General features: G+C 42.9%; 1 protein-coding gene across 1 annotated transcript in view; it reads right to left on the bottom strand.

Moving 5' to 3' along the window:
• Positions 1 to 14,039: 14,039 nt before the first annotated feature.
• Positions 14,040 to 27,006, bottom strand: part of LOC306752882 (gamma-aminobutyric acid receptor subunit beta-3-like) — a gene marked incomplete at both ends in the record, with an annotated part of 49,769 nt that continues 36,802 nt past the window's right edge. The window contains 4 exons of the mRNA XM_079236711.1: positions 14,040 to 14,411; positions 15,909 to 15,977; positions 16,370 to 16,617; positions 21,927 to 22,079. Of these exons, the coding sequence (XP_079092837.1) occupies positions 14,040 to 14,411; positions 15,909 to 15,977; positions 16,370 to 16,617; positions 21,927 to 22,079 (842 nt within the window). The remainder of the gene's footprint in view (positions 14,412 to 15,908; positions 15,978 to 16,369; positions 16,618 to 21,926; positions 22,080 to 27,006) is intronic.

Here is a 27,006-nt window from a genome sequence, read left to right as displayed (position 1 = left end):
ATATATATATATATATATATATATATATATATATATCGTAAACCACACTTTACCATACATACCATATATCTCCCTAAAATGCAGTAAAGTAGCCTACAATGAAAATACTGAAGTACCTCTTATAATGTATGCACTCAAGTTCTACCACTGCTTATTGTGTAGTACTTAGCGTGTTGGATTTTCTCTGCAGAATTCTTAGGTGTAATAGTTCGGTGAATAAATATTTTTAAGCTGTTTTATTTTGAAGGCCGAATCCCCTTATTTCCGTATTGTAGTCTAATTCTAGCTAACTTGATGGCGAGAATTGTTTACGGAATTCCACGGATTGAGAAAACGTGATGACGCAAATGCCTTTGAGAATTATGAATAAAGGTCCACTGGGTGGAGCCAAAACACACTTACGTAACTGAACCGCCGCGAGCTGCTGCCATCGCAATATAAATCATGAAGATAATTTGACATGCATCCTTTTTTTTTCAAAGACACAATAATGACCACGAAGTTATTGAAATTGAGTTAGATTTTACAACAGGTAAGTCTTCCGTTTTTCATATATATATATATATATATATATATATATATATATATATATATATATATATATATATATATATATATATATATATATATTCCACATTAAAGGTGGCAGTAGAAATAGGCCAAAGAGACGTCACAGCTATAACTCATGCTGTAACACAGATACATATAAATCTGGCCTCGAATGAAAGACAAATGATAATAATAAAATATTTAAATGGAACTAAAAGGCGTTTTCTGGAGCTTTCAACCACATCACGAGTTCTTCATCAAGTTGAACTTTTGCATTCTTTTTCTCAGCCAACACAGACGGTCAACAGCTCCTGTTTGGTTTTGAGAGAAGCACGCACTTCTTCTGCAACAACCTTCAGAAGTCAAACCTATGTTGCACATTATTACACACAGATTTCTTCGGACAAACTTTTTTTGACCTTTAGCATTGCAGCGTTAGAGGTGCTGAAACAATGAGGCCCTGACAGCCCCTGGCTGTTTGTAACAGCTCTCTCCTGCAGAGAATCACTTCATGGTTGTGAGTGTACTGGAGGGGGACTGCTCTCTGCATATGTTGCCAACATTAACAACTCTCTATCAAAAAGAAACAACTCAGGCAACATATTGCAACTGGTTTGTGTCTGCTTGTTTATAATATATATATTTGAGGCGGGTTGGCATCTTTATCTCATGTTGAAGTTTACTCCGTCATGTGTTCTCGCCTCTAGGCTAATCCTGGATCAGAGTTGCAGTGGATCAGTGCACAATGGGCTCTTGGTACGTGCATGAATGCGAGCGCTGGAGGTTTCAAGGGTGGAGCACAAAGAGGTCCCGACACGGACCGACTTTAAAGGGACCGTCGGGGTTATGGGGACGTGACCTGTCGCAAGTCGCCGCAGCTTGGTTTCCGCTTTTGGAATAACGCAGGAAGGTCGTGTACATCGGACAACCTGAAGGCCAACGTTGCCTCAATGCTTTGCTCATAGGCCATTTTTCTTACACATATTATTTTCAATCCTCTGGCGTCATGTATTTTATAGCAAGATGCCGATGAATGCCTCTGAAACCAAAGAAATGCGGATACTTTATCCGAAGCGACCGGACGATGCTCCTACAGTCCTATCATGCCCAATCCATCGCATTAACGCACTTAACCATTCCTTCGATTGGGCCAAAGCCGGGTAAAACCACCCCCCAAAACCAGGGGGGGGAAACGGCGAGGCATTGATAAAAGGCTCTTCTTGAATTAAATATTAATCCCGCTGGCTAAGAAGGGGATTACTGTCGTACACGTATCAGTTAGGCAGCTCATGCTGAGACAGAGAGGGAAGCAGAGAGGTTAGAACAAAAAGGTGTGAGGGCGTGACGTGAAATGAAGCAGGTGCAGCGTTCCCCTTTTTTCAGGGCAGCGGGCATTAACAGCATTAAGGTTTAATATGTAGCGCTGTGATGATTGATGAGTTCCTGCCTACACCTTTTTTTTCTTTTCTTCTAAAGCAGCAGACTTGCCAGAGAGGAGAAAGGACTGGAAGTCATTTGCCCAGTTGCGGTTAGTGCCTCGCTTTGAGAGCCCATAATGGCACTTAAACACATCCATCGCTGACACACACCTGCAAAGAGACACACACACACACACACACACACACACACACACACACACACACACACACACACACACAGTCAGGATGTTGTTACTTGGCAACATCATTTCAAGGTAAAATAGGTGCTGCAAAAAAAAAAGAGAAGGTGTTATATAAAGAAACAGTGGGTGTCTCCATCAGATGCTGCAGCTCTTCAGTGAGGCAGACTCCTTTTCTTAGGGCCCTGAAAGCTTTGCTATTTGACTGGAGGTGAGGGTTTTGTTAGAGGATGGTGCATTACAGGAGGAGGCAGTTTTCGCAAAAGGACACCGGCAGCAAATTGAATTGCCTTGCTGAGGCGTATTTTAAGTCGATTTACATTTTGTTGTGTGGGAAATTGCATTAGACGAATGGCTTCTGGAGAGGACTTCAGTGTATTTCTCAAATGTACATCGTTATTAAAAAAGGATCATAAATCAGTCCCCACAGCATACACACTGGAGTATTGTCTGTCAGGGACTGCATGGTAGTTAGTAAGGGTGGAGAGGGGAGGGTTTAAAAATTGAAAAAACATTTTCTTTCCTTTAACAATAGGTATAACTCACCTTGACGTCTAGTCAAACACCAGCACAAAGTATTCCAGCAAGAAACATCCAATCAGTGTGCGTCCAGTTCTGTGACGTGCGACTGCTACGCAAGCGTTTTCAAATCCTCCCTCCATGACAAGAGAAAGGTCACATGGACATGGTGGGCCCAGTGGGAACTAAACATCCGCATATAAGTGCAGGTGCGTCAATTTGTTAGCGCCAAATAAGCAGGAGTGGTGCAACTAATAACTCCATAATAGTTTTCTGACTTTAAAATGTATTAAATTAAATCATTTAAAATGCCTCGGACAATACTTTATGACTTTGGATGCATTATTCAATACAAGCTTGCACTATTTTTTCATCATCATAACATCATTAAATATGCACAAGCAAGCAACCGTTTCACAAGATATATAGAATTTATATCTGGCTACGTGAGATACAGGGCCGTAATTGAAAAGTGTTAATAAGCAGGAACTCTGTCCATGAAATTGGCCCCTGCACAGTGCAAACTACAAACATGGAGTATTTAAACGTGTAATTACGGGCGTCAATGGCTCTATCGACACAGGCTAAATAAAATGTCTGTTAAATAACCGTCGGAATGGAGATGCAAGCAGCTGCTAATTAGCAAGGAATGTGAAAAGGGAGAACATTAATCACACGTACACGCCTCTCTGTGTCTGCAGACGAGAGTGTGGGCGTGTGAATCTGTGATGGGGGGTGCAGCGTTCAGTGCATGAAGCTGTATGTACTCAAAGTGGCCAGCAGAGGGCAGAAAACACAAGGTTATTCTTTCTCACCATGCTTTGACATGCCACATCTAAAATTATGTAAAAAAATAAATATATATATACAGTATATTTCACTCACTCTTATCGAAACCCAAGTATTCTCATGCATTTTGGTGTGATGGTAAATGCTGTTGGTTTTGATGTGATCAGATCGGTTTGTCACAGAGTCAAACATGTGCCTTACATTTGTCAGACAAACCAAAACCTCTGTCAAAAAAAATAACACATTTACTGCTTCTTAGTTTAAATGGGTTTTATATTTTCACCCACATTATAAATAAATTGTGTTTTTAAAAAGCACGCGGACACCGACTGCACGACTTCAATACATTTGATTAGAATCCTGCAAACAGAATGATATAACAGACCTGTTGACTTTTTTGGATTTATTTGGCGACATTTAAAACAAAGATACTGTTGTGTCTCTCCCTGGCAGCCAGCGCTCACTTTGTTCTGATCATAATGAGCCCAGGGAATAGAGGAGCTCCTGTGGGGTGGTGGTGGGGTGGGGAGAACAAATGGCTGATAATGTCTGAACACAGGAAATGGAAATGTGCACTCCGAAAGCGAGCTGTGTAACAAGTGATACCATCTTGTATTCTGTCTAAAAGAATCGAGAAAGAAGGAGGAAAAAAAAGTCTGTTAATGTCCTCCATGCAAAATAATTCATGAAAAATGTAACATTATTTGAGATGCTGATGAGTCAAGAGGATGTGTGGAGTGGAGGGATTTAGATTATTCCACCACATCTGGCATCTTTTTTTAAAGATGGTCATTTTCGTAGAAGGTTTTAAAGGCCTAATGACTGTGTGCAAGAAATTCTGCTGAAGTGCAATAATCACATTTAATGTTGGGGAAGTTCAGTTTGACTTTGGAATAAATGAGAATGTCTGTACCAAAGAACCTACAGCTATACCTCTTGTCCAGTAACTAAATGCATGAGTAGACAAAGGATGCTCTGATTAAAATCAGGGTTTAATTTGGTCAAATTTTAAAAGCCCGCAGAGGAGCCTGTCACTCCACACCTGCCCACCAGGGGTCCTCAGTGTATTTCCCGCCCGAACATCACCTGACCAATCACATGTCGATACACCTTGTCCTCATTGCTCATCAGCCCATATATACTGATCTCCAAACCAAAAATCACCCATTTACCGGATCATATGTCAACATAAAAGCTTGTGTGGCTGACTTGTTAGCAAACAGCAGCATATCCCCACCTCGAAGTAGACGTGGAGCAGTATTAGCATTAGCAATTTATCAAGTACCACTATGCTATCAGCTGTGTTTTGTAAATACAATAGTGAGATTCTTGGCCTGTATTGAAAGTTGATTACGCAAACCAAAATAGAAATGTGGTGTGATCTGACTGGGCCCCACTGACATTTGAAAACAGTTTTTCAGATGGCTCCTGCGGGATAAGTGGATAAGTGTCTGGCCTCCTGTCAATAACAACCAATTAACACATTTCCCTTCCGTCGGATGATGTCGTCGAGTAAATCAAATAGCCTGATACTGCTGTACTCTCCAAAGAGCGGAAGCCAGCTGAACAACTGCGGCTGCAGAGACGCAATCACATTCAATTAAACATTCAATATGAGTTTTATGTTACTGCAGCAAACGTGAAGCTCCACTGTACAAAAATCCTTCCTCTCCGGGTTGACAAAGCAAAACAGTGGTCAGTATTCTCTTTTATCCATCTCCAAAGAGGGGTTGGGGGGGGGGGGGTTCTTAATGATTATTCAGTGAGCAGATGTGACTCAAGATATGAATGAGTTGTTTCTGGGTCATACATAATAGGACATGGTATTCTCTCTGGTATCCAACACTTGGGGAATAGTCCTTTAAATGTTTAATGATTCAGGGATATGCAGTTCCCTCTTCAAGAAAACTTCATCGTCAAGGGACTCAAAGGTTTCTCTGTAGGAAGGATGAGCCATCACAATATTGTCTTGTACAGTACGCCCTTGCTCACCAGCTGATGCCAGGAAGTGTGTCTTACAAAATAAAAGACACAAGGTTACAATGAGAGACGAGTGATGAGCGTTGATGACGGAAAGGGAGCAAGTGTGCAGAACAGTAAAGTGAGAAGTAGGCTAATACACTGATGCGGCTGTTGTGTATCACTGAGTTCATAAAGCAAAGAGGCATCATCAAAAAGCACATGGAGGAGTCAATGTATTCCCCCCAGTCTCCGAGACAGTCTTTTGATGCCGAAACACACTTTCTTTCTCTCTCCATCCTCCCATTCTCCCTCCCACTCTCTCCCACGCTCCCACCATCGCTCGCCATGCTGCTGATGAATTAAAAGAAAGTATGTCAGTTGGCAGGCGGGGAGCGGAGAAGAGAAAGAAAGAAGACATCAGAAAGAATTCATTCAGTGAGTTTCTCAACAAGAAAACACGGGCTGAACCCTTCGCCGCCTCGTGAGTTTGGGATGGCGGTCTATTTGGGTCATCCATCAGGGTAGGGGATCCACCTTGATCCGTCCACGTGGCGCTTCGGACAAAAGTGCAACAAAAACCATGGACCGACGCATTGATTCCCATCAGAACGACTTGGCCCCAGTGTCCACGGGGTGCCTCGTTATTAACAAGCAGCACAAAACACTTCGACTGTATGCGAGGAGCCCCGGCCGTTTGGATGCTGCTGTTGCTATGCGACGGCTGAGGTCTTGTTTGGAGTGCCGCGTAGCACCGCTATGCTTAAAGTTTAAATGTTTTTTTATTTATTTATCTCACAGCAGTTGATGTTCTGAATGCTACAGCATGGCAAGCTCCATGCAAAAAGACGGAGGGAGGAAGTGGGAAGTAGGTTAAGGTTCCCAGCGTGAATGTCTTTGGATTTATGAAAACAGATTCTGGTCCCAAAAGTTCAGAGTTTCTATGAAACACTCGCTAAACTTTTGATGAACAGCAAAACAAAGGCTTAACTGCAGGACAATGAGGAATGCGAACACATCAATGTAGTAGTAGCATGAGTAAAGGCGATACAAGCTTTAGCTACACAGCAGTGTAAGCTAACGTTAGCTCATGTTAGCTCATGTTAGACACCTAAGCTATTGGTCATGAAGAGTTTGTTTTTAGCGGCCCTTTAATACCACTTTTATAAGCTTGTGACTATTGTAGGCTAATTGTCTCTGCTCAATAGACGAGGCAAATAAAGGACGTAGTTTTAGGGCCCTTTCACACCGACCTTGTTTTGTCCGGATTCTGGGCCTTTTCAATGTGTGCTAAACCAAAGTTACAGTGGGGAAACCTCCCCAGGCACCTCGGTCCATACAATAACTGCCCAGCTTCAGTCCAACAAAAAGAGGCGCTCCAGCCCTGCGTTCAATTAATTAACTTCTATTTGGTCGATTTCAACTGGTTTATCCAGCGCCACCAGCAGGTTAGCATTCTTTGTTCAGAGTGAGTTTCTGAGGATGAATTATAATATTTTTGCTTACCCCCGTGACTTTTTAGCCAACATCAGATCGACATATCAATTCATTTAACACTTTGGTTTGTCCTCGCAAAAGTACTGATATGCCCATCAGCCATACTTCGAATTTAATGCTATCAATGAACGTTAGCATGCTAACGCGATAAACTACCTTTGTTTACCATAGGCAACATGGTGCTGATAGCATCTAACTCAAAGCACCACATGTGTGTTGTGATCTTGTGTAACCACGCTTTGTATTGCTTGTTCTGAGAATATTTCATAATGTAAGCATTTGTATATCTTGCATGTTCCTTTTTGTGCATTTGTCTTTGTTGTGTTTGATTATTTGCTGCTGTTGCGACCCCATTTCCCCATCGGAGCGATACAAGTTGTATCTAATCTCTAATTCTGGACAAGAAACAAAAATAATAAGACAAATTAAATATTCATATTCTTTCCACTGCTCTTTTATGAAAGCAATAAGTCATTTACCACAGTGCTTCGGCTCAGCTCACAGAGCTCCAGGTCATGCCTCACAATGCATCTTCCCACCAACACCCCCATTAAGCCTTATGAGGCTCATTTCCTGTAAGTGAAGAACTATGATTTGTGTACTGTTTTGACAATATTCATCACCCTTAATATGTGCGCTTCATCATAACTCTTTGAGCAGTTATACAGCTCCAGATCCTTTGCACTGCCAGATAATGATGTCAAGCCCAGAGGCGAGGCACTTTATCCATCTAGTTATCACTTGCCGTGATTTCACTTTCCCATGTGTGAACAGCTCGTTCCTTTTTAAAGCTTTCGCATCAGGATGCAGACCGAGTCGATGAGATGAGAAATGAGTGATAGCACGGCAGAGAGAGAGGATGCTGCTTGTAAAAAATACTGTTGTCTCTTTGTTCTGATAACCTTTGGTTGCCTTTTGCTTTACGGCCCTCCCGAGTGCTTTTTATTGGTGACTTGGCATCTTCTTTGCCCGAGGTCATCTATCAATATCTCTGTCAGCCTCTTGACGACCTCCGAGAAACTGTATTAACTGTAAACTTTCATTGGGTTATTCATTATTTACCTGTTTGGATGTTCTAAAATAAGGTCTGGTAGAGGTTGTTTCCAACACAGCAAAATAACCTGACAAAGTTGAAGAGTAGGAGTCTGTATTTTATTTTTTCCGTTCTCAAAACTGAGTGCAGAGATGATCTGGAGACCTGAACAGTTTGACAGCAAATCTGTACTTTGGTGTCTTTGAATTTGGTACAGAGGAAAGAGCTATCTGTGCTGTGAGTAAGAAGTTATGCAGGTAGTTACAGCTGGAAAAACAAACATATTGACTGGCTATTATATTTCAAACCCGAGCTACCGACAACGTCATCGTTGTGATCTAACCCTCCAGCCTGATTATCAAATAATTGGCCGCGTGTTGCCTTTTAGCACTCGTGATTGGCCAGGCCTCATTTTAGCATATTCAAACGGCCAAAACAGTATGAGTTGCTCGTCTATGTGGGCTTGAGTCTGTCCTAGAGACTAAGCAAGTTATCAACAACAGCTCCACTCACATGCCCCCCTTTAAACTGCTGAACTATCATATTCTTTAATGATTAGCTTAATGATAAACTGCGCAATATATCTTGGGGTTAGAACCCTCATATACATTATAAAGGGAAGAGATTAAAAATCTATCACAGGCACCCCAAGGGGCTCATATAGCCTACTGTGCAGAGGCAGGGAGGGGACTGGAAAGCGAAGCTCAGCATTTTTTAAAGTCATTATGCATAAATAGTGTGTGATACGGCCGATTTATAAATTTCCTCTACCTGAGATGAAGGGGAGGAGATTCCAACATTGAGGCAACGTCCTTCTTCCAGAAACGGACAAACTGTTTTAGAATGCCGTAACATAAGTCAAACGGAGTTTGAAAGGTAATGCATCTATTATGGAATGGGGCTTTTGGACTTAAAAACAAACAAAGACAGCAGGCATTTGCAAATACTTTATTTTTTCCGGAGGCCGAGATAGCCTCTTCTTTTCGTTGCTCAAGCTCCAACAGCCACAAACCACTGGCAAAATGGCTGCAAAGTCAAATGGACATATATCCACTGCTACAAACACGTAACACCAAAACGCGTACACGTTCCCAAATTATGATTCATGAGCGGTTTTGACATTAGACACAAACACTTTTCTGTTCCTTGATTACATGACAGTCGTTTCGCTAGCACACCATCAAGCTGCTCGCTGTTAAGTCAACCAGTACAACTACAGGCTTCTCGTCAGGGGGACTTCGCCTGTTTGATTCATCGCCTCTGCTTTGAACTCGCGCTTCTGTAGGTGTTGAGTTTGTTAAGACGTCTCAAACATGTTTTACTGCTGTCACCCATAGTCTGAGTAAACCCCACAGCGGTCGCTCCCAGTTGTCTGTTTTTACGCGTGGGCCCACGGAGAACGCGTTACTTTGAGACGGACCCATCCTTAATGTATTGCTTTGCCTGGTTTCGCTGCGTAGACCCAGCTGGTCCTTTCAGTTAATGAAACGCAATGTATCATTTACAGTGGCGGCTTGTCAAGCCAGGTTTGGTGCACTGTGTCGGCAAGGTTGAGTAGTCAAGCTTAAAAACTACATCAGAACACCTTGTTTCTTTTGCCACATTCTGTGTAAATCTGCTGTTGTGTGTTGATGAAATCTAAAATAGTTCTGCGTGGGTCCCCTTTGGGGGACTCTGGCCTCTTTCTAATGGCCTAATTATCATCATTAGCTTCATAGCAGGAAACCCTCTTTGTAAATACACATTACGCTCCATAGTTGTGGGGTTCTGGTGCAGCGTTCCTGTCATTGATACTGCTTGAAGGAAGGGGTTTCTTCCAGTAGGAGTGTCCAGAGATCCGATACGTAGGATCGGGACTGTGGCTTAGTGGTTGTCAGAGAATCGGTGGTTCGAGCCCCGGCTCCGCTAGTCCATGTCCATGTCCTTGAGCAAGACACTTAACCCCGAATTGCTCCCCGTTGCTGTGTCTACGGTGTATAGAGCAAAAATGTAAGTCGCTTTGGATAAAAATGTAATGACTATACAGGTGTTCCTTCTTCCTTTGGGATTGTTTGCATACATGTATAAGACAGCATTGCTATTCTTCCAATATGGTCACCACAAGTACAAGTCGATATTGTTGAGACATGCATTTTTAAAGTTAACTGAGAAAAAACCCTTGAGCAAAAACTAAAACTTTCTCAGTTTCCTACTAATTTATAATCACTCGCATCGACAAGTCACTGAATGAATCATGAACTTTGTGGCTCTTGAGTAAGGGGATAAAATGGACAACAATTGCCGAATAATAATCTCCAACCTCACACAGTTGTTGTTTTTTCAATCTTTATTTATGCAGGGAACCACTGTACTCTTACTCACCAACACTCTGGCACACATTCATAAAGTTCACTTCATACACAAAATATGTCCAACTGGGAGTTGCAATGAAAAGTCTTCAACTGTCACTGTGTAGTTGCACTGGAACAGGTAGGGATTAAGTGCCTTGCTCAAGGGCACCTGGATAGTTTTAGAGGAGGTACTCCCAACAAGTGTTAGGATATGCACAGGCGACATTTTTATCAAAATTCTATTGTATGTGCGAAATGGCGGTGCATTGCATTAGCTCGCTCTACATGTACAGGATATGCAGATTCTTCACGGAGTGTCATGCATGCTCGCAATACCAAATACACAGGTACAATGTTTATAATTTATTCGATGGTTTAACATGATAATCTATTGAAAAAGGAAGAGAAACATACAGAGATATACAGTATAAATCTAAGCCTAAATACATTTTGTGGCAGCACAGAACATTTCACATTCCATTATGGGACCAAGGCCATACAACACCTGAAGTCTTTGATGACTATTTTTTTTTCTTTTTTTTCTTTTTGAAACTTTTTTTTCTTTTTCTTTTAGGCTCACATGGCATATTGTCATCTCTAAAATGAGCAGTTGGCAGCTCCCGTGAGTGAGTTTTTGCAAAATATCATATTTTTTTCTTCTTTTAAAATCTACCCAAGTTACGAATTGTAGTCGCATGCATGATAAACAAGTATCGCGTTTTCGTCTCATTCACTTTCCAACTGCACTATGTAGTTCGGTAATTAAAATACTGACTCATACGACCAACTGAAAAAACGTACCCGAAAGTAATCGTTTAAATCAAAGTCAGCCTGGAAGTAAAAAAAGTTCTTTTCTTCTAGCATCAGTGTTCCAGAAATTGGCCTTGTGATATCTTATTTACACACAACTGAAGCCTCGCAAACTGCTTTTGAGATTTATTTCATACGAATTTCCTCCTTCGAGCTCCACGAAGCAGCTGGAAACGTCTTTGGACAAACTGGTTTAAATGCCTTAACAACCTTGAATGCATGAGATCACGAAACAACGCTTTGTGCTTTAAGTCCGGGCCTCCGTGGAGCACCGTGGGCTCAGGCGGAACGCCAAACGACTCTCACTGGCGCGGTTGCATCCAAAATGCACCTGACACGAAAAACACATCCGTCAGAGTTGTAAACGTCTCAACTTCCGAGAAAAGAGAAGAAATTACGCGCATTCCCACGTTTTCATTAAATTTGCTTCGGAAGCGTACAGAGGGGGGAAGTAACAGAAATAACAAGTGCGTCTGTTGCTAGCTAGCATACCGCTAACATACCGTTGGTACGTTGGCTGTTTGGGGCGAAGAAAAAAACGACACAAATTAATACGAGTGGCGCGAGACGAAAAGAGGTTTCCGCCGAACACACCATTTTGCAAGAGGTTTTGGCTTATAATATAGGATAATATTTCATCTACATCTGGAGCTTTGGACCCGGGTCATCATGTGCACTGCGCCCCGTCTACACAGTAGAAAACAGGACAAGGAACCACCAGGAGACGTGCGGCCCCTTGAATGTGGAATCAACTAGAGCCCTAATTAAACGGGGGTTGAGGTCAATCCTGTTTCCAGAACAAAAATTGCATTTGTGCAGCAACAATCCAAGTACAATACATTCAGTTCTTAGTCACATATCAATCAGTCTGTACACATAAAGCGGAACTTTTTTTTTGTTAAATTGATCCCAACTTATATCCCAACCCATATTCCCTCCCCCAACATGCACAGTGTGTATATTCCATGACAAATTAACATCGTCATCCATGAAGTGTAACTGCTTGATTGCCCTGCGACCTTCGGTGGAACGGCACACAGTTTATCAAGAGTGGGACAAGGAGAGCTATTTTTATCCACAAAACTATTATACGTTGACATTTGTCCACAGTCCAGCAAGCGGCGCAGAAAATAAATGGTCTGCCCACGCCCTCCCTATCTCGAGCTCTCCTTATCCACTTCCCATCTCTCTCTCTCTCTCTCACACACACACACACACACACACACACACACACACACATGCACATGCGCACACTCTTAAAAACGCCGTCGCCTCTCCTCCCTTTCTTCGCCGCTCATGAGAATGGGGCACGTTACATTCTGATGGAGAAATGATGACCATGGCTCATTATCCTCTCCCTGAAGAATGGATCTGGTACATTCAGCGCTAGTGTGTGCTTATTAGTCGACGGAGCGGTTACCGCGGCCCGCCTGCGGGATCGATGAAATCTATTTGCATCTGCTGCATGGCGAGTCATACGGTAACTCTGGAACGCAGGGTGAACATACGCACAGTGTCTAGAGTGGATTCCAACATGGTCGTGATGATTGAGAAGATATTCAGAGTGCCCCACAAATGCTCAACAACTAAACCGATGCTTGTAGATGACCTGTTAATTTGTTAACTGTTTTTTTTTCTTTTTTTCTGACAATTAATAGCCAGTATGACAATCACAAAATGCTCAGATCATTTTCATTTGGGGTTGTACACACAGCACTTGCATGTATATATATATGCACATTTGTGTATTTACACACCTATGTACGTATGTACAAAAAATGGGTTTCATTCTTTCACTCTATTACCACAACAGAGATAGTGTTGAGCAAAGAAAATAAAAATAAAAACACAGGTTAGGAAAATCAAATGAATACCTGAAGACACACAGAGTACAAAAATATCATAATATTTCATGGGTTGAGTAACCGTGTCGCCCAAAAAGGCCCTTGGCAGTTGTTTTAAATTAAATAAGACAGTTTTTTTTTTTAGAGGGAGTTTGATAAATTTGAGTGCAATTCTGTCATGCTATTACTTAAAGCGCTGTTGCTGAAAAAATGGCAGTTTTATTTGTATTTGTGCTTTCTTTTTTTCCCTTATCAAATTACCAAAAAGGGAATATTTCAGTGACACTTTTCTTTGTCAAGAACAAGATGTCAGATAGCAAAAAGATTCAGAACCTGAGTCACATTCATCCTGAACAGAGGAGAAAATCCTCTCCTTTAAATTATTGTGTTTGGGTAAAAGTTAACCAGATCAATGCATGACATAGTTTATAGCAAGTATTCTGTATATTAACAATGCTATAAACAAATACACATCAACAGAGTCTTCTGTGGACTTGTGACATAATCCAAGGCAAGTCATTATTTGTTCCATTATGGTTGATCATTACATGCATTAATAGTGCATAGGATACCAGTCAAACATACATTAGTTTGTTTAATGGACTTTTAGGAATTGCCTGCATTTATCTGACCACCTGTGTTGTATAAAGGTTTCTTAATTCTTTTTTTTGATTAGAAAAATCATTGCTTTAGCTGTTATTTTGTGTAATGTTTTTTTGTTGTTGCAAATACTTATTTATTTATTCAATTGCTGGCTTTGTGTCTCTCTATTTACACACTACTGAGAGAGCAAATGTTGGGAAATGACTGTCACAAGTCCCAATTACAGTACATACTTTAGAAAATAAAAAGACCTCGGTACGAAGGATTCAAAGACTGCAAATATAAAAACAATTTTGACAAGAACTTGGTCCAAAACTCAGTAGTCTTTTCTTAGTCTGTTTTTCTGTCTGTTTCCGTCTCAAAGTGTTGCAGTCTTTAACTCGACACATTCTATATATAAAAGCAACGGAAAAAAAAGGAAGAAAAAAAGAAAGAAAAACAAGAAAAAAAAGAAAAACAACAACGTACATCTCAAATAAACAGTCCAATCAGACATAGTAGAGCCAGTAGATGAGGTTGAACAGTGAGAACACGGAAGGGAAGATGATCCGTGACCAGCGGTCGATGGCGTTCACATCCGTCAGGTCAGGGATTTTGATTTTGAGCTGCGAGGACCGCCTCCGCAGGCGGCTGCGCTTCAGCTGGGCGGCCCGGTCCAGGGAGTGCCGGCTGGTGGAGCGCGGCCCGATCCCGCCGCTCTGCTTGCGGTACTGGATGTGCGACGAGGCCGTGCTGTCCAGCTGCACCATGGACTGAGAGTTCCTAATGTCCGCCAAGCTGGTGGTGATCTCGCCTCCGCCCACCTCGTTGTGGATCTCCAGGGTGGTCAGCAGGATGTTCCCGTGGCCCTGCGGTTCCGCCTGGATGGATAACCAAATGAGAAAAAAGAATTAACAACGTTGCGTGCAATAAACGGAGCAGCTAGAGCGGACTCCACCTGAAAGCGCTCGCCCTCGGTACACAGCGCATTCAAGACCATGAAATGTAGATGTCATCATGGAAGGATTACTCAACGGGCCGGCCGGGCACAGGGGCCCAGAGACTCCAAACCACCACAGAAACTGGTGACCGGTTACAAAGAGACACACAAGAGCTACAAAGAGACACACAACAGCTACAAAGAGATGCAAAACATCGACAAAGAGACGCAAAACAGCTACAAGGAGATGCAAAATGACTACAAAAACTGGCAAAATGACTTTAAAGGGATGCAAAACGATCATTCTGCGTGTTGATGTTTTGCCCCTGTGTAGGAGGGGTGGGGGGCCCAATTTCTCATAATCCCGTTGCCCTTTGGAACATTGGGACATTTTCATTGCCACGCTTTGCCTTCGCTCCCGACTTGACCGGTGTTTATTGTGATAGTGAGACATTTAGTACACTTATCATCATATCATTTTGTGCATCACAATGAGAAACCTTTCTGAGTGTTTTTCGTGTCTGGAAAAGTGATCGAGTAAAGGAGGGGTCAGTTTCAGTTTCTCAAGTGCCCACCACTCACTTCCATGGCATTTTTGTGGCAATTAATGGCAGCCACTAATGCAGCTTCTCTGCATGACTCACGGACAAGAGGAAAGCTTCCATTGATGATACAATCTTTGCCCCCCTCCTCCTTAGATTTTTTTTTTAAGCCCACATTATTACGTTCAACATTTAAAACACACATCATACTCCATGCCTATGATATGTGCACCACAAAACAGACCAACAATAATGGACAATGGCGATCGTTCATGCAAATGTAGCAACTGTGGAAGTCCCACCTTTCCCTTTTTTGTTTATGTACATTTTAGCGTTTGCATATTTCAAAAAGGTTTTGCACTAAGGCCCATTCAGACGTCCCCTGACTTCAAATGAACTTGGTTGTACTTCGGTCTTATATTTGAAAAAGCAATGGGCTTACAATGTCTATTTCATTTCCAAAAGAATCCTGGCATTAATGCGGCAAAGATGCATGATTGTGGGACCTCTGCAGTAACTACCCACGTGGGACATTGTTAATGATGATTTCAGTGGGGAAACAAATAAAATATGCACGGACAGCATGCATTCAGGGTGAACGCTGAAAGGGGAAAACGGCTTCATATCTGGAAACACCACTTTTACAATGCGATCGAGCAATGAGCATCATTTCGACGGAGAAAGAACTGCAATGAAGAAGTCAAAGTCAAAATGAATACTCCGGATAATAATGGCAATGTCATGAAGATGTCTGTTGCTGCTTGACTCATTCCATGGATGGGGAGATATTTTTGCATCGAGGCAAAAAAATGTAATAAAAACATCCATGTCAGCTTGATGGCAATGGCGGAGTTGACTCAAGGATATTGAAGAGTCTCACTGAACGAACAACTCACCGAGCGTGAGTGGCGAAGACCTTTAACCTGATTGGACCGCTTTAGGGACGCGGTCCTACTACCTGCCTCCTGAGGAGATGAAAATATTCAGCCACATGTGGGGAACAAATACCTGAAAATACCTTTAAACCCAACGTATTTTGCCTACTGAAGCCTCTGTGTGGTATACAGATGCCTCTGATAAAGTCATACAGTTAATTTACGCAGAACATTTTCCCTTTGCTGCTTCTGCTACCGAGAGCCGACAACACATCCTGTTTAAGTCCTGTTAGGAAGAAGAAAAATTAGGGAAATTGAGAGTCTACTCAGACTGTCCTTTCTACAGTGTTTTCCCATGGCATTTTCTGTGGAAATAACATAATTGATTGATTTACTTATACTTTAATTCATTCCATTCATCCTCTGATAGTTCGAGTCGAGAAATCACGCTACACGCGTCCAGTCACCAAATCTCAGCTCACCCTCGCGGCGTCGTATTTGGCAGCCCTCTCGTTGTTGGCCTTCTCCGCCTTCTCCGCCAGCTTCTTTTGCATCTGGGGGCCCCTCCCGAAGAAGATGTAGTTGACGAAGGCGTACTCCAGCAGGGCCAGGAAGACCATGACGAAACAGCCCATCAGGTACATGTCGATGGCCTTGACGTACGGGATCTTGGGCAGCGTCTCCCTCAAGTGGGTGTTGATCGTGGTCATTGTCAGCACCGTGGTGATCCCTTAGGTGACGAAAAAGGAAAAAAGACCGGGTTTTTACTCCTTATAAAGAACTTTTATGAAAGTGTATTCTATATATAATGCCGCAAATAAACCCGGGACGGCACATTTGATGCCTAATTGGTCCAAATCTGTCAGAGCATAAGCTCAAAGAGCACCGCGTCATTCTAAGCAGATGCTTCAATCTCGTCAGTAACCTTAAGGTCAGGCTGGAGAAAAAACTCCAACAGATATCTTCGGTGTTACTATAGAAACAAGGATATTCTGATAGAAAACATGCTTTTCTCTGCTAGTTAGGACCCACTGGAAAAGAAGAAAGCTATGAAATTGCCTTGCTTGAAGTGTCAAAGAAACAGTGTATCACATGCACAGTGATTTTCTTGACCACTCGTATGAAGCAGTTTCCTGATCACTTTCATGTGATTTTATTTGCATAAACAAACTGTTAAGTGAGGGCATAACATCTGCCTCATTGAAATTCAAAAAAGGTCTGCCTTTAAAACCCAACAGGCCCTTGGTCAGCGAGCAGAAATAACTCATGAGAATAGTGCTGCATGCATCTAGCCTCCAGCTCTTAGTAACCTTAACCACAAGGGATACAGGGTAGAGGTATTTGATGTCTCTTAGTAAAGGCACCCTCGCACCTGTGAGGGTGCATGACAGAAGGAGATAGATACTAAGTGAGATTCACATGAAACTACAGACAAATAGATGAGCGGAAATCGAATCGGCTGAGGTATGATACGTTTCTAAAGTGGCCCTGAAAGCTCAATGTACTGTAAGTTAAGAAGACACACGCAGACAGGCAAAACAAGACTGAGACAGAGAGCACAACCAAATACAGAAACCTACTGTAACTACAGGAAACAACCAAATACAGAAACCTACTGTAACTACAGGAAACAACCAAATACAGAAACCTACTGTAACTACAGGAAACAACCAAATACAGAAACCTACTGTAACTACAGGAAACAACCAAATACAGAAACGTACTGTAACTACAGGAAACAACCAAATACAGAAACGTACTGTAACTACAAAAAACTACCAAACAGAGAAATATACTTTAACTACAGGAAACAACCAAATGAAGAAACGTACTGAAAAAAACTGAAAACCACCATATAAGAAGCTGCAATTACAAAAAACACAACCAAATACAGAAAACGATTTACAATGTTTCGTAATTCATATCTATTGTGTTCTGTGCAGTGTGTTTTCCTCCTTTTACTCGTGCCGTGCGGCTCTCTCGCCAATGCACTCGTGTCCTCCATCGCCACCGTACATTTCAGAAGTCGCAGCAAATCAACACACGCCTTACTCATGATCACGCAAACCCTGACCTCCTGGCAATGCAATAATAACGCTGTGCCTTATCTCATAATATATATGTGGCAGATATATCTCTACTACTTTATCTACTCATGCTGGAAATAAATTGAGCCCATCAGTGGCCGGGCCGCTCGTTTAACAGTCGCGGACAAGGCTTTTTGGAGTGTTTGTGTGGACGCATATGTGTGTCATAAAGTACAGTGAAGAGCCCAGGACCAGTCGGAGCGAGATAGAGGTCAATCTAGCCCTTAGTGTGATTTATTGGCACATTACATGGCAAACACAACTCATGCGTATTTGTGTGTGTGTGTGTGTTTCTGTTTCGTCAGAGGGGGTGTGAGAGGCGCGTGTGTGCGAACGAGCTCGCACGTGCACATGCTTCGTGTCTCTGCACCCTATTGGATGGTGCGAGTTTTTTTTCTCCTCTTTTTTTTTTGCTTAACGACAGCCTTGTTCTTTATAGGTGTTCTCTCAGCTGTGCCATTACTCTCCGTCCTTCACTCCCTCCCTCCCTGCCCTCCATCCAACTCTCTCCCTCCCGCTCCTCTGCTCCCTCGCTCCCTGTTCGGACAATTTAATCAAGGGGCCGTGCGCCCATGGGCCTCCCTCCTTTTTCATCACGCCGCTCCACTCTCCGGGGAGAGATTTCTTTTTTTATGGGGTCTCTCTCACTCACTCTCTGTCTCCCTCCGTCCCATTGTTGTCGGCTATCCCTGCCTCGGCTTCCACCTCTACTCCCACTTCATGTGTACTGCATCTTTTCCCCGTGATCTCACCATCATTTTGTGGTGCTTTCCCTCTTTCCGTCACCCCCCTTTTCTCTTGGCATATGTCCCACCGTCTCTTTCTCACCTGCACAGTTGGAACAAAGGCACACCGCAATTGAATCACAAGCCAATAGGCGATTAGCAACATGGCCTAACGTTGTAAAAAGGAAAAGGTATCATGTAGGGTGCAGTAAAGCGTGTGGCGCGACAGTGTGTCGACTGCGAGAATGGAGGCACGGGGTTAATCAAAGCAGCGTTAAAGCGTTAATTGAACACGTCCAATCGTCACGTGCAGACGGCCCAAATTGATAGCTATCCAGTTAGCACGTGCGCTGCTTCAGCCTGCAGTCAAAGAGGGGTGTTCGCACACTGTGAAGTCAAACTTGTGTCTACCATTACACTTGAAGTGCTCCATCACCAATTACAGCTATTGACCACACCTTGACTGTTCGCAGTAATATGATTGTGAGTGAGCGGGACGACTGCGGGAAATGGCTTGCAACCACATTAGCGAAGCGAGCGGGTCATCTGCAACTTTGCCATCCTTTCGGAATTGCTCAGGAAAATGAGATTCTCCTTCAAACAATTCAATTGTTTGCCTGGTGCCTCCTTGAATTGATTTCTCCCTGAACATTACACTGCTCTTACTGGCAGGTTTGCACACAGAAAAGGAGCAGACGCGCACACACACACACACACACACACACACACACACACACACACACACACACACACACACGCATGCCTGCACACGCCCACTTGCACAATGCACCTGCTGAAAGCTTGTAATGATCCATCAGGAGAAGTGGATGGACCTCCGGTCCCCGCTCAGCTGCGGAGACACACACACACACACACACACACACACACACACACACACACACACACACACACACACACCGGATATTGCAGCTAGCAGGACTTCACACATACACTGCCCCCCTCACCCCCCCCCCCCCCCCCCCCCCCCACTCCCACAAACACACATATGCACACATTAAAAGCACACATACACTCCGATGGTAAAGACCGGATATTGCATGCGTGCCATCACACAAATAACTAGTTCAAGCTGGCAGATAACCGTGGATATAAAGCAGATAAACAAACACACACACACACACACACACACACACAGATGCTCAGATTCCAGTCTCTAATGAGCTGCTTGTGCCCGTGGATAACAGGTTATGGATCAAAGCATGTTTTCCAAAAAGCATTATGATGTGTTAAGGTCATTACTGCCCCATCATCCATCCATATGAAGATGATTTAAGAGCCAATGCAGAAATCAATTAGTATGGCCGGATTGAGCTGTAAGGAGGCCCCGGGCAGAGGTTTAATGCTGGGCCCCTATTGGCCCCCAAGCTTAAGCATTTCCTCACAGAATCTATGGAAGCTTCATTATACAGCCTCATTCAAATTACCACTAACTAACTGACACACAGTGAATCTGGGGCTTTTAAATCCCTCTGGGCGGTTACCTAATTTGTCTGGTTTGTATTCCTGTCAGTTGGTGAGCCACTTTTGCCTTTGACAGAGATGTACTTCTGAAACTGCATGAATGGAGAGAATGGAGGAGCAACATCTACACGGTTGCAGATTCATAACATAATCTAATTTTTTTTGCATTTATTGGAGAGAAAAAGGGAGAGAGAGAGGTATGGTTTGCAACAAAGGTTCTTGGTCATATCTGCTGTAAGCATTTAGCTACCACTCAGCATGTTAAAACGGCGGGTAGACAAACGCAGACTTCTCCTTTCTAGCTGGTGACCAGCTGAAACGACAACTGTTGCTGGCAGATTTCATCAACTATAGCAGCCTAGTGTATTATGCTAATGTTAGCTCCATGAGTAGGTTAAAAACGGATGGATGAGGACTGAATGCACAAACTGGATGCGCTGATCATTCTTTGGAAGTAAAAATTGGTTACTACCAGGCAGCAATATCTGCTTCTGAAACGTGTAATCAATGAAAAGTGCATTCTTACTAATCTCCATCAGGGGGCGCCTCTTCTTGTTGCAAAAAAGAGTCAGATGGCAATCAATGTCTATGAGAAATTGACTTGATTGATGGTCCCGTAAAATAGAAAATAAGGCGTGGCTACTTTGTGATTGACAGCTCCATGGCGTTGAATGGTCAGGGAGTTGCCCATACTTTCGCATTAAAACTTTAACCCTTTCGCAGCTGGTTTCTCAGTTCATGAAAGCTAACATTGGAGTCCACAAACCAATGGATGATGTCACGGCGACTACATCCACATCTAATACGTTTATTACATACGTTGTTATTATGTCTTCTTATTAAGCTTATATTAGATCAGATAAACACACTGTTTAATCCATCCTTTCGACTTTTCTTATTGCATTTTTTGGTTTTAGAAAGCCTTATAAAAGATGCAACTCTCCAAGCAGCAATAGGTGGTGAAATCCTCATTGCTGTTGCTAAGCTATGATTGGACCATTGCTGATCAGGGGAGGCATTTAACGAATGGTCAATTACCAATTTACTGCGGTACTAATTATGCAGCTGTGGAGAGTCTGTTTGTTAAAATTACTTTTTTATCTATTGTCTTGACAACCTTATTACATTTCGTGGTTCCTCATATGCCATCTAGAACTACAAAGACCCAACTGTGCCGCGGCCTCCTGTGAAGGATCACGATGATTACAAACCAGCGACCCGCTGCTTCCTTCTCTGTCTTGTTTACTGCTCACAGGAGCCCCACAGTGTCTTGAGCCTTTGCACCCACACAAGCACTCTTCAATAACAAGTGAAATTATGCTCATTAGAGACATGATGTAGTTATAGCTCCTGGAGGCCTCTCAGTGACCACAGCAACAGCAGACAAAAGGTATGACCCAGTTTGGTCCGAGTCAAGGTTGTGTATTTCTGCTTTTGCCCTACGGAAAGGCAGTGGACCAAACAGCTTGTTCCAGCATTTCATCTGCACTATACTTTCAAGTAGAACCAATTTGCCTATGTCCATAGAAGACAGGAAACCTAATTTCTGTTTTTCCCCCTACATAATAGACTTGTTTTTCCAAACCATTTGCATTTAGTCCACCAATTTCCAAGCCATTCCCTTAAGCTCCCACTAATACCGCCACAGTGTGAGGAGTTAAGCCAGGGAGGTTTTGGCTCATTCTGGTCCCTGATCTCATCTTAGAAATCCAAATACCTGCTCCTTAACAGCCACTGCCTCTTACCTAGAGCCACTCTGGCTGCTGACGCGTCATAGTTTATCCAGAAGGAGACCCAGGAGAGGATGGTAATCAGGATCGATGGCATGTACGTCTGCAGGATGAAGTAGCCGATGTTCCTCTTTAGCTTGAAGCTCAGAGACAGTCGAGGGTAGGCACCTGAGGACGGGCGAGACAAAGGCCGAAGCAGTGTGTTTAAATCTTTGGGTTCAGAAACAAAAAATGTTCCAGTAGTATTAATAATCACAGTACATACATGTTAACTCCATAAACACATTTGGTTCCATAGATTTAAAAACATGTCAATGTAAAACCATCTAACGTATGTTATTCATAGGAGCACCACACAGAGATACCATGTGTTTTTGTTTCAGTTTCCATGACAACCTGACAGCATGGGTTGGATTTATTGCCATGGTAACAAGTATCCTCGTCACTGGCTCAAACACACAACAACTCTCTCACACGCACAAGGACTGTAACTCTGTTTCGTGATGATGCGACACAATATTTAAGATGGCGATAAAGATTTCACCGCATTTTCCCTCATCAATTCTCAACCATTTACATAATTCATGTGGTGATTCTGAGAGATTCAGCATCACTGCAGGAATAATAGCTTTCTGAATGCACGAAGCAGTGCGCCTGATGCTTCATAAGTCTGGGAAATAATATTTCTCTCCACGATCCGCTATGACGGAGCATTTGTGTCATTACTTTTCCATGACCTGGAGTATAAACAGCATACGTGTGTGCGTGTGCTTGAATACAATGCGATGCTTGATTATTTTTTCCTCCCAGCATATCTCTTTATGGATTGAATCTATAGCTTGTTACTCCCACTATTCTTTTCTATTTTCTCTTTATATTGGAAGAGAACTGGGGGGCCATTATAATGTAATTTCCAGTCCGTGGGTTTCAGCCAAAGCTACTTGTGTGTCCAATCAACTGCACCCTCGTGTGCAGAGTTGGATAGAGAGTCACTCTAAAGAGGCACACAATCTCATTAAGATTCTGTGCAGACTGTGAGTTAGATTGCAATAAAATCCCGACATGTTATTTTAAAGGTCCGGACCGTTCATCAAATTGTTGTTATCCAAAGCTGCTGACTGGCATAATTGACATTTGAAGGCAGTCAGCAAACAGAAGACCCATTTTGTAGCCCGGACAAATATGTGGGTCTATATGGGAACCGTGTAAGTTGCCTCCGCGAGGAGGATCAATGCGATCGGTCGCGTGTGTCAGTGGGTTTCTGAGTGAGAGCCCTCGCATGCTGCTGCACCAAACTGCATTAATATTGTGGGTGCCCAGTTATGGCTGCGTGCTCAAGGATCTCTCTTGGTTGCTGTGACTCACACTTTCTCAAAACACACTTATATTGCCTCTGTTTTCGTGCCATTGACTGTTTCTGAGTTTGAATTGAGTGTGTTTTTTGCGTCGCTTAACAGCCCATTAGCTGCGTACTGATGTGTTTGGCTAACAGCTAACGGAACAACCAGCACACACACTGCTGAGCCGCCACTAAACGGGCACACGGCTTGGAGTTTTTTGCAAGACTTAGTCGATATTGTCTAAGCCCACGTCTTTAAATGTCTCGTTTTGTTTGACCAACAGTCCATGACCCACATAGATCAAAGTAAAGCAGTAAATCCTCACACTCAAATCCTTGTATTTTTTTGCTTGATATGCAACTTCAACAATTATGCGGTTACAAAAAATATATTTTATGTTGATCGACTAATTCACCAAAGGACTGCAAACTTTGTGTAAAACTAAAGATCAGCACATTGTCGAGCATATTATAAAGCTGCTGAACATGAAGCATGTATTAATGCACACACTTTTCCATTATTATCACATCAGATGATCCTCCTGTATTTGGCTCATGGTTAACGTCTGGCAGCACACGCTAAACAACACACGCTAAACATACACTTCATTATAGTGTGAATGTGGGAACAGACTGTCCCAGGTCCTAAAATATCCCATTCACTTCTTTTGATGCGTACTTAATGGCAGCTCCTGCGGTCTCAAACAGGAGCTGGGTATCTTCGCAGTAGCGGACGCAGAAGTGGTTTTCCAGCAAAAGGAGTGGGCTGAGGTTCACTGGCGCGTGGGTGTGGAACTGTACTGGCTGTAACTGCTACACCAAACAACATCCGCGAGTAGGAGGGACACCATGTGTGAGGCCGAGGCGGAGCGCGAGGAAGGAGAGGAGATGAGAGGAGATGGGATGCAGGGATGAATATGGAAGTTGAGTGGCTGGTGACAGAACGGCAATAGAGTCTGGGAGGGCGGCTGGATAGACGGTGGTGCTGAGGGGTAGGAGGCCTGCTGTCTGTCTCTTCTGTCACCATCGTGTCAAACAGCATCTTTGTTTGCTCCAATGTAAGCCGCACATGTTAGCAATTCCGGCTAACTAGCTTACGACCTACGACCTACATGCAACCTAGCCAAGCTCCAGGGCCAGCTAAGGAGCTAATTACACTTCGTGGGGTTCAAAAGTTAGCATCCTCCAATTTATTTCCCCCCTGTCTACTTTCTATTGGATTTAGTCAAGTCTACACTCCAGCAACCCTAAACTCCCTATCCAAGATAGCTTTTTTGGAATGCATGACTTTTTGTCTGCAACGTGTAGCTTTAGCCTCTGATGATGTCGCCACCAGCGAGGATCTAAGACCTCTTTTACAAGATTAAAAATGTTTTAAAATGAGTCTGAAACACTAGAAAGTCAGCAGGCAACGGTGTTTTTTAAATTAACTCATGGCGACAATGTTAGCTTTGCTAGCTACGGCAATGTTTCCTTTCTTTTTTAAGCTAAAAGCAAATGCCGAATGAATTTTGAGTGATCAATCAGCCACTTATTGTAAACTGCATATATGCCATTTGAGAATGGAAAGCTTGACAAGGGGTAGAGCTGGAGTCATCCATGTACGCAGAGAGGAAAGTGCTAAGATATAGGCCCACAAATGAACATCAATGCTATATTAATTAAAGGGCTGTTTTTCAAAAGCTGTTATGGAAGCATTTCATATTTTCTAAAATATTCATATGTGAAGGAATATTCAAGGGCTTTAATGTCAATTTACAGCAAAAACATTAAACATACATGCTTTTGAATATTTAAAGATGTTATTATTGCCGCTATCTAACGACGATGTCAGGGAGGATGAAAACAATAAAGGTGGCGACTGACAGTGATGGATGCGCACAACTCGCAAAACAACACACTTAAATGTCACCCTTACACAGCAACGTGAGCAGTCACGCGTGCATTTGCATATGGACTTGCTCACTGTATGTACACACACAAACAAGCAGTATACTGTATGTGTGCTTAGAGGAAAATAATTGATGTTGTGGGTCGTATTCCGCATGAATGTGATGCCCTGAATCCCGGGCTGCTTTTCCGTCAGAGAGCAGAGTAATTGGCATCCAACCACACCTCTTACAAGAAAGAGGAAAATATACACTGAAGACGGCTGGGGAAAGTAAAGGAAGCGACACAGGGTGAGAGAGATGCCAAGACAGGGCAGAAACCCGGGGATAGAAGAGGGAAAAGGTGGGAGGGAATTAAAGGCTGGCCAGTGGCACATGTAACGGAGGAAACCTGGTCATTAGCCAGTCTTGCAGGGGGAGCCTTTGATGTGCTTCACACATCCTGCCAAGAGCACGGGAGCAGGACCACTAGACACTAAACTTTAATTGTCGCCACCCGCAGGGGACGTGCCACTTCTCTGAAACAAGTGCACTCGGGCACATCCACACACGGCGTGCACACAGCCAGGGTTGATGGCGCAACGCAATGCGGCACGCTCGCCACATTGCCAGATGAGGACAAAGGCGCAGTGAGAACGAGGGCAACTCAAAGTGAGGCACTTGTGGGAAGACTGAGAGGGAAAAAAAGGAAAAAGTGTAGCCTCAAAAGAGATGTTAAAAATACCCACAAAAAAAGCAAACAAAAGGATGATCTACTCTTTGTGTCCCTTTTCCAGACTGGGTGTGGCTCCTCCTCATAAGCATAACTTCTGTGAGAAATTCTGTTATTAATAAACATCAAACAGCTTTTATTTCCCAGCTACTGTGGAGAAGCTGCCTCACTGAATGAGTCTCCAATGACCAGATTATATGGCAGTTGGTTAGGGAGCGTCACTAAAGTTCTGTGTCTGGGACTTGATGTACACATAAAAAACAGATTAATTTAGGACCTCGGCGTGCGACAAATGAAATCCAAAGTTCACTATGTGCCATAGCAGAATAGTTCAAGCATCCAAGTTAGCAACTCAAATGAATCCCATGAACTACGATATTGCAAATGATTTTCTAACTTGACAAATTGCTTCAACGTGTCAAACCGTCTTCCAATTAATTGCTCTGGGAGACGAAAATCTCTGAAGAAAATGGCCATTGTGGACCTATAAATAACACCAGTTGATGATGACAGCGAAGGATTTATACGCTGTGTAAACCTCTCTCATGCGTTGCCATTTATTTTTCCTGAGCATCCATGTTTCGTTTTTGGTTCCGTAAATATTAATTTGGGGTTTTGGAGGATCCCTTGTGTTTTCTGCAGTCCATTGACACACTACTTTGTTTAGAGGTTTATGGCATTGGACTTGCTTATTTCACCATGAAGAGGGCTAAACACAAGATATACCTTCATGTTGAGGGTGTGAAAGCATTGTATTGACTGATTGGATTGATTGGATTCCTCAGCTGCATTTTGTTAGCATCAGCGTGATGACCAAACCTTTAACTCCGGCGTCACCTCTCAGGGTTAAGGGCCACCCGACGTGGACACAATTTGTGCTGTAAAACTTGACGTTTACATCATGTTTTGGTTAAGTACCGTCCCAGCATCCTTGCATCAGCCCACTGTTACTTAAGGGATACTTCAAAGGCGGCGCGTTTTCTTCACTTCAACCCAATTAGAAGCACTGACGAACACAACTTTGGCTCTGAGGATTTTAGATCAACAGATCAAGCTTTGGCACAGATTTCTTTGCTACCGAAATTGATTAAATAATCAGCTTGAAAACAGGCCAGTACTCGATATGAACAATATAATGGAAAACATATCATCCAC

Source organism: Taurulus bubalis (assembly GCF_910589615.1).
Source record: "Taurulus bubalis genome assembly, chromosome: 21".
Classification (NCBI taxonomy): Eukaryota; Metazoa; Chordata; class Actinopteri; order Perciformes; family Cottidae; genus Taurulus; species Taurulus bubalis.
Note: the sequence above shows the minus strand (reverse complement) of the source record. Positions and strands in the feature narration are given on the sequence as shown.